This window comes from Capsicum annuum, chromosome 3 (genome assembly GCF_002878395.1).
Source record: "Capsicum annuum cultivar UCD-10X-F1 chromosome 3, UCD10Xv1.1, whole genome shotgun sequence".
Classification (NCBI taxonomy): domain Eukaryota; kingdom Viridiplantae; phylum Streptophyta; class Magnoliopsida; order Solanales; family Solanaceae; genus Capsicum; species Capsicum annuum.
Window position 1 is genome coordinate 32,767,392 of NC_061113.1, and position 10,835 is coordinate 32,778,226.

A 10,835-nucleotide genomic window follows, 5' to 3' on the forward strand; every position below is an offset into this window, starting at 1 on the left:
TTTGGGTCCAAATTTATCCCTTTACTTCGAAAAATTGGCTAAATATATCATTTGTCATACTTTGGAATCAAATTTACCCTTAATGTCATACTTTGAGGTCAAATTTACTGTTGTTGTTAAGAAACTTTTCATATGTACCCTTTCTTAATAGAAAAACTCAAAAACGTTAAATGCCCCATTTTCTAAAAATAAAATACACCTTAATCAAATCCATCCGATCAGACTTGAGCCACAAAAAAGACAAAAATAAATATACTTCCTTTAATTCTATTGGTCAATTTTTTTCAACGAGATGAAACCACTGGATTTTTATCAGTATATAACTCATGAAAATTGATCTACATCAGTGCAAATACACAGAAATATATCGCTCTCTCAATTCATGGATCTGCATCAGTGCAAAACTCATGAAAAATGACACTTCACTGTCAAATGCAATAGATTAGGCCCATTGAATATTTCTCTGGAGATTGAATTAAGAGGTCTCCCTATGTGCTAATCGTGACATCTCTTCATTCATATATCTTTATATGCAATTTAGATCAATAAATTTTTTATGATGTCATTGCTCAGAAAATTTATTCACTGATTTTAGAATCTAGATGCACATAGAACTGCATATCAAATTTTAAAATTTGAACATAATCGAACAAGAGAAGAGTTTGTCACTTTCTCTAGTTTCATACTTCCACATTATCCCATTTCATTTACATTTTGTTCATTTGTAAACTTACCAACATTCCACATTGAAAGGGAAATATCTTTGTTCGTTGAAAAAATTTGACCAATAGAACTGAGGGAGGGGTATATTTTTTGTGGGTTGAAACGGGCAAATTAGATTACGGTATGATTTATTTTTAAAAATTGAACAATTCAACATTGATTTGAGTTTTCATGTTAAAGCAAGGGTATAAGGGAAAAGTTTTTTAACAATGAGGGTAAATATGATCCCAAAGTATGAAATCGAAGGTAAATTTGACCCCAAAGTATGACGAAGGGTATATTTAGTCAATTTTTTAAAGTAGAGGGGTAAATTTGATCACAAAATACGACAACGGGGCTAAATTTGACTCCAAAGTATGACGAATGATATATTTAGCCATTTTTTTAAAGTTGAGGGATAAATTTGACGTTTTCCCCTATTATAAATAGAGGCATAAGAGTTTGTATGGACACACTTGAAAGACTGTACACTTATACTTGAAAGAAGAATGAAAAGCTCTTCTCTCTTGTGTTATCTTCTTATTTTCTTGTTTACTTTTTCTTTATATTGCGACTCTTTTATATTAATAATTTTTTTTTAAAAAAAATTATGTGACTTTAGGATTTGTTTGTTACGAGGGATAAAAGATAACTTATTTCAAAATTATCAAATAACTTTTATCCACATTGAAAATGAAATACTAACAATCTTAGTAGCTGTTTGACCATGAAAATTATTCACTTTTTTTTGAAAAATTATTTCACTTTAGTGAAAAAAGTGAAAATAGGAGCGTTAGGCCATAAAAATTTCAAATACAATTCCAGAATTGTATTTGAAAAAGTGAAAACAAGTTTTACTTGTTTTCACTCATACTTCTTTCACAAAATTTCAAAAACAACTTTAATTTATTTTCACCAAACACAACTCCAACACCAATTTCAACTTTTTAACTCTAACTCAAACTCCAAAAAAATATGATTTTCATGATCAAACAGGGCCTAAAATAATTAATTTCGATATAGCTTTTCCAACTAAAGGACCCGTAGAAAATGGAAAAAAAAAAGGGATTTGTGTTGGAGGAACCCGGAGAGTCGGATCCCCCGACCCGAAACAGAGATTACCCCCTATATCCCCCGCCCTATTTCCCTGTAGCTGGAACCCTAATCAGACAGAAATTTAGGGAAATTGATAGGAATAGGCAGAAGAAAATGACTATATCACTGTCGAAAATCGGGAAAGTGTTACCTTTCTCCAGGCTCTTTAGGTAATTCTACATTTGTGTCTTTATAAGCTAATTTATGCTTGGGGATGATATGGAAATGTTGGTTAATTTGGTTATTGTACTGTTATATTTGATCGTTAAGAACGTGCGAGATTACTGATTTATTTATGCTTCGAAAATCTATGAGTTTAGTGAAGGATGATATGAGACGAATTTAAGATTTGAAGTTTATGGTTCCTACATCGACCTCAAGTTAATATACAGTAATAACTAGGTTCACACCAACAAAGGTTGTGGTTGTGTGGTAAGTACTCCTTCATCTTTAACTGAAGTCTTGGGTTCGAGTCCTCTTGGTACCAAGTCCCTTTGTTAGAGAGTATTTTACCCCCACCCCACCCCACCCCACCCCACCCCAATGTGGGACTTGCTGTCATGAATCTTGATTTATTCAGGCTCCATGCGAGTAACGGACACCGAGTTGGAAACCAAAAAAAAAAATAAAAATAAAATAAAATATATATATATATATATATATATATATATAACTAGGTTCACAATCAAATATAATATATATACAGGGTCTAGACAAAAGCTACCGGGTCCTCGCCCCTGAATATAGTTGGTTCGAGGCTGGGATAGAAGGGAAAGGTTGCTGTAACTTGAGATTTAGTGAAAAAATAGTTTAACTGTGATGAATGTTTGAATACTGAAATATTTATCACTGGAAGGAAATGAACCGAAATATAGATGAATTAATACATAGATTCATATACTCCCTAGGTTCACTTTTACTTGTCCACTTTGGACTTTGCCCACCCCTTAAGAAACAATACTTGATATGAGTATTTTACCATAGTAACCATACTATTGATGTTTAGTATTAGGTTTTGAAAAATAATTTGGGAAAATTAAGTAATTAATGCTAAGGGTAAAACGTAGAAACAATAATTGTCTTTTCTTGATATGTTAAAAGTGACGAATTTATTTTTGAAATAGTAGACAAATAACAGTGACAGAGGGAGTAGTTGAATCCAACTAATTTGGATACTTGATTGATATATAGGCTTTATAATCTTCATTCTCCTTGATGAGTTTGTATTTTGAGTGTGAAATCTAAATGATGCAAACAACTATCCATGACGAGAATATGTGACAAAATCTAAAATTAACATAACTTTGTTACGTTTAGTTTTTGGCACTCGTTTTCATCACAAGAATATTTTTTTTGTGTCATATTTGTTCCGGACTCTTATGTATTTGTGGTTCCTTGACCACTAATTTTTGATTGTTTAGGCAATGTCCTTAATTGTCTCTTGAAAGTTTGAAACCTATTGAAGTTTCTATCTTGAACCCTCTTTTGTTTTTATTTTTTCAGCAAGCATAGCTTATGCTATTTTAGGCTTTATTTCAATATACTAACTGTATGCTTGTATTCTGGTGAGATTGGGAATAATTGCCATTTTGAAGCTCTATGTAAGTACTTTCCTGTGATATTCTGTTCATGTTGTGATGGATTTGCTGATCACGCAATTCTATTTGATGGTTGTATTGCATTTTAAGCGGCATTTGGTTACATCGTTTTGAGATTCGCTGAAGTTTATTCATCCCAATTCATGTGCACAATTTGCAAGACTCCTGCATGAGTTTTCCTTTGTATTTTTCTATTTGAAAAGCAAAAAGAGCAACACAAGAGAGTTAGAGACTTGAGAGTTGAATGAACCCTAATGTAGCCAAATGGATTCATAGGATTTGTATGCAATTCCAACTAGTGTGAATGGAAGCATAGTTGGTTGATTTTTATTGCGCTGGCTACGAAGTTCATCTGATTTTTAATTTTGATCCTTATATCTTGTGGGCCTTGAGTTTAAGCTCTTACCATAGTGTCTTTAATGCATTGTTCCCTATATTATTATGTTTAAGCAACTAATCAACTAAGATAGAACTTCTTGGAAACTAGTTCTCCAATACATTGCCTTGTAAATGGTTAAAGTGTTGGGTGTTACATCTTGCAGAAACCAATGTTTGTGGAAGTTTAGTTATAAAATAATACGTAGTACTTTTTCCTTTTTGGTTGCAAGGAGTTTTTCGCCCGTGCTAACTAGATTTTATTAAAGCAAGTACCCAGGAGGTACTGCAAGATAGGAAAATACTGAATTACAAGAATCTCCCAAGACATTGGAAACATTCGACTCAAAAAGTCTGGGAAGTCTAACACAACTGATTAATCATCTTAGACATCTACTGTCCTGTCCTTGTGTCAATAAACTAAATTCTCGATATATTATACTTAACAAGAGGTAGAAGTACATTAGTTAATTCATTTGATATTGGAAGGTGAGTGAAAATTTACAGCCTGCCAAACACTTGAGAATTACGGAATTGGCCTATCAGGAAACAATGAACTCTTGTTTTTATTTAGCACCTTTGGAGTTTCTTCCGGTTCCTTGTTATTAAATTATTGATTGAAGAGTAGGTATTTAATTGCAGACTGATAGGAGCGTGCACTTTAAAGCACTCATAATTTACTCTTATAGACGAGAATGAGACACAGAGCTCAAATTGTTGATGATGAGTTTCTATGACTTTACCATTGCTTTAAGCCTTCCATATTTGGGTGCTTGTTTTGACAGGCAACTGGAGCTGGATATGGAAACTGTAGTTAAGGTACTACAACCTGGTCCACTGGGCATTGTGGAACATAAATTTTCTGCTGAGGAAATACAGAAAGCCAGTGATACTGTTAAGCAGGCAGTGAGTAATTGGCGAAGGCATGCTAACACTGAGAAACATAGCCCGATCATGAAAGATTTTATCGATGCATGAGAGGCTTGTTTCTTTGTTTTCTATCAATCATATCATGAAAAGACAATAATGTGTGTTTATAAGCTCAATAGAAATAAGCTATAGTTATGCTTATGACTAAAGCACCGGTTGTTCTATTTGCCATTCCATTGCCATTGCAATATGAACTGTTTTATTTTTGTTGCCATTCTCTTTTAACGTCACTATGGTTGCCTTAAGCTAAATCAGAAATTTGAATAAAATTGTCTGGGGTGGCAAAAATTTACTCAATACATGCTTTGACTATTCATCAATCCCCAGTTTCTTGACATCTTTGCACGGTACTTATTCAAGAAACTCGAAGAAAATCATGTAGCGTATTGACAGTGTAGAATGTTGTTGTATATTAAGAAATCATATGGATAGTTGTTCCTGTTAATACTGTTCTTTGAAGAATATTGCATATATAATGCAACAAAATGAAAAGATAATAATCAAGATATCGAATGTGAGGGCAGTTTTTGCCTGATCACTCAGCTCCATGTTCCTTCCACCAAGTCGGTCCACCATGTCTGGGACAGATTCCCAGTTTTCTACTTCTAGCATGTGTGGATCTTGCAGCTTCATTCTCATTTTCTCAGCTTCCCGACTCGCTGCCTCCTGAGCAAGTGTCCAATCATAGAATCGACGTTGTTCCTCATCACTCAGGACATCATAAATTTCTCTTAGTTTCATGAATTTCTCTGATGCTGTTCTTATGGGAAGGTTAGTTGTGTCTGGATGATACTCCTTTGATAGCCTCCTATAAGCAGCTTTAATTTCTTCCAGGTCAGCTGTTGCAGATACTCCCAAGAACCTGAATTGACAAACGTACATTGATCACTGGTTTCTCCTTGTGCTATGGATCTCGAAACATGGGAATTAGAATTTTATGATTGAACTTTATCTCTTGTGACATCAGGTTTATTAGCTGAACTGTTGTATGTATATTTTATGATTGAACAGGCAGTTATGCGTATATTTTTTCGATCAAGTTATATGTAAACTCTGAGCCACACATTAAGAGATAAGATATTAGCAAACTTTCTGAAGATAGAAACTAGAAAATGAAAACTAACTGGTAGTGAGAATTAGCTGAACTGTTGAGCAGGTCAGAGAATTTTTCATCAAGGAGATTCTTTTCATCTGTTCTGATTCGTTCTTGTGTAGATTGTGATGTACTTCCTCCTATCCATCCTTCATCTTCATTCTCCCAGTGAATTCTTGTGTCAACACCAAGAGGGGCACGTTTTCGCCCACGGGGCCCTTCTTGGGCAGCATAAATCTGGAAGCCAGCACCCCGGCTTCTTTGTTTTGTTGTCAACCAACGGCCATCAGTTCTGTGCTCAGTGGTTTGGTTCCTGGAAAGGAAGGTTAATGGAGCTGGTGGAGCTGTTGCTGAGGCCATGGAAATAGAAATTTGTTTGTGTCTGTGACTTGGAGTATAGTCTAAGAGGAGGGGGCTTCTCACCAGTCACCACCTAGTCTTTCTGTGTGGCTGAGGAAATAACTAAACATTTTGTTTGCTTTTGTCCTCATTTGTGAGATATCAATAATTTTGGAGTGATTTTTGTACACCAACAATTTATAAGAGAATTTTTATATGCCATAAATTGAAATACATTAATTCTGCTCATTGGCGTCCTTGACTTTAGCGTCTGCCTCAAGTACGAAATCAAACGTCGGTCAGTAACTTGAAAATAAAGTAGGCTACTTGTTATAAAAAATCAAAGTACTAAATGGTAATATAAAATATTTATAGTGCCAGTGGATGTACAAGTTAAATCCATGTTCTTGTACTCCTAGAAAAACTGGATAGATACATCTTGGCAGTTCAAAACCTATGAACTGGTTAGTCAAGTCAGCAAATAAAAACTATACGAGGGCACTATAGTTGTGGTTTGTATTTTTTCTTAATTATTTTTTTTGTGGTATATCTGTTTCAAGTTTCAGATGGTCCAAAATTTTGAGTACAAAGCCAACTGGTTCCACATTTAATGAGTTGTGTGGTCTCTATGCATCTATTTCTTACTAAATCCAAGGGGATAAATACCATCACACTCCTCTCTAAAGGGTTCGATGACCAAAAAATATGTTAGTACTAGAATTTTTTCACACAATCACTTGATTTTAAACAGCAGGACTGGAGTTTAATGTGATTTTATGATCTTTATGTAGCAGGAAAAAGAGAGCCAAGTTGTTCTCTCTAGCCAAAAAATGTTTTTATTAAGTATATGCCCCTTTTCGTCTGAATTAAGTGATAAGTTTTAAATGCTGAAGTTGATTTTATAAATAAATAATTTCGTGTTTTAATAGTGTGTGTTTGGTCAAAAAGTGTCGATAAGTTATTTTTTTATTAGAATAACTAAAGAATCCTTAAAAGGTTTGCCAAAGATTATAAAATTTAAAAGTATCCCTATAAAGAAAAGGAGAAATGATGAATACAAAGTGACGAGGAAGCTAGGAGTTTTGTTTTGTGAAAAGAAAAATTATTAAAGTTAAGATTGTAAATATCTGGTCAAATTAGAAGTGCTTGTAAGTTGAAAAATCATAAGTTGAGGACAACCAACTTATAGCTTTTGACTGTTTTTGACTCCTAAGCACTTAAGTTATAAGTATTTTGATACTTACCGGATACTTAAAACATATTAAAAAATACTTATAATCAGCCTCATAATCTCCCTTGCTTCCATTCCTAAAGGAGGATCTCTATACAAATACCATTACAAACAACAACAACAACAAACCCAGTGTATTCCCACTTAGTGGGGTCTGGGGGGGTAAGATGTACGCAGTCCATACCTCTACCTCTGATGAAGTAGAAAGGCTGTTTCCGAAAGACCCCCGGCTCAAGTCACGAGATATCACACAAACACATAGTACAGCACAGAAGCAGATGACATAACATAGATACGGCACCCATAAGGAATATAAAACAGAGTAGAGCAGGAATGCAGGAATATAAAGCAGAGGAAAGCACACATATACAAATACCATTACATGCTAATTAATTAGGAAGGCAGATCGAGTAATGTTTAAGCAACAATGAAGAATAGCTTAAATATGGCAGTTCAGTGTAGTAAAGCTTCCGTTATGTGTGGGGTTTAGAGAAGAGTCTGTTAGCTTCCCATATCCAAGTAATATATTTTAATAATGACAAACTAATCTATTGCTAATATGCAGGATACACCAGAAAGATAATCAAGGCAAGAAAGATCATCATGGAGATATACTTTGAAGACAGAACCAATCTCGATCGGATACAACATCAAGAGAAAGATCATTAGGAAGATATACTTGGAAGACCATCCCTCGCCACAAGGAAGATCTAGGACGGGACATTAATAGAAAATCCCTCAAGATCTTCTCAGATTCCAAATTACAAGGAAAATAATCAACAAGATCGTAGAGCAACATGGAAAGGAAACCACACCCGCTTCATGGACATATCTGATATGAACATGAATGGTCGTGATTCAAGGAAAATAACATCTTATACATGGACATATATCTGATATGACGTATTACCCTCAATCAAGGAACCATATCAAATCCTTGATTGAGAAGAAATTCCATGGGTTTCCTTTTGGAGAAAAGCAGCAGCATCAACCGAAGAATTTAAATAGAGAAGACGGGAAATTCAAAGAATCACACAACTTCACAGGAAATTCTTAGTGTGTCTCAATCTTAGTCTCAATAAAGCTTTGTACTTTTTGGTTTACAATAGTTATAAAAGGGTAAGATCGAGTCGACTTAGTCACACCAGTTGAGGCTATGTCACAAGATCTGAAAATCAAAATAAGCTTCAGAACTTGTTCACTACATCTGTACTTCGACTCTACTTTGAAAAGCTGTAAGGAATCTTTGAAATCCAAGGAGACTGGAAGTAGGCACCACATTGGTGTTCCGAACCAGGATAAATCTTTGTTAAGGCTGACCAGTATTTATTAATAGATTTCTTGCTTATTTATTTGAATCTAATCTATTCTGTTAAGTATACTGATGAGTTGATTGTCAAGGTTGACTAGTCAACTCAAGAAAAATTTTCAATTCACCCCCTTGAATTTCAATTGGTATCAGAGCAGGTCTTACCAACGGTGTTGCTTAACCACACATGATCAAAAAACCAATGACAAACTATCAGATTTCAGGAGCTCTCCTTTAAGATGGTCACTCTTCCACGAGACCACCATACTTCAATGGACAACACTACTTTTATTGGAAGAACAAATTCAAAATCTTTGTTCAGTCAAATGACTTCCAAGCGTGGGTTGTCATTAAGAAGGGACCAAAACTCATTTTGGGAATCAAAGAAAAACAGAAGGACAAGGACTTAAGTAGTGTTGATGTGGAAGACTTAAAAAATTTTAAAGTCACCAAAGAACAACAAGAGGTAATTCAAACTAATGCTAAAGCTATAAGTTTACTCCTTTGTGCAGTTAGTAGTGAAGAATATGACAAGATATCAACATGTAAAATTGCAAAAGAGATGTAGGACAAATTATAAGTAACCTATGAAGGAACCACCAAAGTCAAAAAGGAAAAAATCAGCGCTCTGATTAATGAGTACGAGCTCTTCAAGATGGAAGAAAATGAAAGCGTGGAATCAATGTTTGCTAGATTTAGTAAAATTGTATGTGAACTGAAGTCCTTGGAGATGATCTATCCACACAGTCTGCAAGTCCAAAGGCTTGAAAAAAGTCTCCCAAAAGCTTGAAAAACCAAAGCTGCCATTCTAGAAAATAGGGATCTCCATGATATGACCTACAAAAAATTAAGAGATAATCTCATTGCCTATGAACGAAATTATATCAACAGGTACAACAAGGAGAAAAGAAGAAACCAGTAGCCTTCAATGTTGTCACAACTGGAGAAGAAGAATCCCTAGCAGAAGATAACAGTGAGGGAATGACTCTCATAAATTGCAAAGTAAGGCATCTTTTAAAACAAAGGCAACAGAGACCTCAAGGATACAGAAAACTTTAGAAGCTTGATCAAAACGAAAGCTTGAAGAGGAAATAAGGAACTGACAAATTAAACTTGAAGCATGTTAAATTGAAATTGACTTACTTCAAGAAAAACTTGATGATGTGAAGATGCAATTAAACAACATTAGAAAATCACCAAGTCACAGTTCCATTAGATCAAATTCCTTTAAAACTAAATCAAGCTCCTTATCAAGTTTGTTTGAGTCAGCTAAAACCTTTTTCTCCTTTCAAGGACCACTATGCTACACCTATGATAAAAAGGACAAAAATCTCACAACTGCAAACAAAAGTCTAAAGGCATGTGGATGTGGCGACCCAAAGAAAACACATCTAACCCTCAAGGACCCAAGACCACTTGGGTACCTAAATAAAATTAATTTTCTTTTATTAAAGGAGAAAATACACAAAAGCTATGAGAGAGAAATATGGGACATAGATAACGGATGTTCTAGACATATGACTGGCAAAAAGGAAAGTTTTTATTCTCTAAAGAAAATTGAAGGAGGATCAATCAATTTGGAGATAATGCCAAAGGTGACATCGTCAGAATCGTCTATGTAAAGCTCAACTCTTTCTGTGAGCTTATTGAATTCTATCTCGTGGAAGGACTCAAACACAATCTGATGAGTATCAGTCAACTATGTGATGCAGGTATAACACCCCGATTTTTTTGAACCGGAATGCTACACGGTGCTCATGACCCCGAAGGACCACAAGCTAACCCATGACTAATATCTGTACCTGTATACTGTATAATATATCATAAAATACGGAAACATGAACATGAAAGGCCATAAGGTTCGAAATGAACAAACGTCTGATAACAAAATATCTGAAAAAGGTATAACAATACCAAAACAAAACTGTAATAACTGTTTGACATGCTGTAGTCTGAAAGCCTCTAAATTGTCTGAATAAAAAGTTGAAAAAATATGTCTCCAACTAACTCCATCTAGCAATTGAATAGTAAATGTAGCAATAATCATATTATCCTCGAATGAGAAGGACTCACCGCAAACTCTAAACACTGAACTGCTACTGCTGATCTGGAGTTCGTGCCTCTGAACCTATGGTGTAACATAAGAGAAAGCACCATAGCGCA

At 34.7% G+C, this 10,835-nt stretch overlaps 2 protein-coding genes across 2 annotated transcripts; one reads left to right on the plus strand and one right to left on the minus strand.

The window, feature by feature from the left end:
- The first annotated feature begins 1,737 nt into the window (after positions 1-1,737).
- LOC107863988 lies at positions 1,738-4,914 on the plus strand. The gene is made up of 2 exons (XM_016710221.2): positions 1,738-1,967; positions 4,556-4,914. Exons 1-2 carry the CDS (start codon positions 1,753-1,755, stop codon positions 4,746-4,748), a joined length of 408 nt encoding a protein of 135 aa, XP_016565707.1. The 5' UTR covers positions 1,738-1,752; the 3' UTR covers positions 4,749-4,914.
- Positions 4,915-5,086: 172 nt separating this feature from the next.
- On the minus strand, positions 5,087-6,378 carry LOC107863987 (NAD(P)H-quinone oxidoreductase subunit T, chloroplastic). Its single transcript, XM_016710220.2, has 2 exons — positions 5,825-6,378; positions 5,087-5,562 (listed from the first exon to the last, which is right to left on the minus strand). Exons 1-2 carry the CDS (start codon positions 6,151-6,153, stop codon positions 5,142-5,144), a joined length of 750 nt encoding a protein of 249 aa, XP_016565706.1. The 5' UTR covers positions 6,154-6,378; the 3' UTR covers positions 5,087-5,141.
- Positions 6,379-10,835: the final 4,457 nt, after the last annotated feature.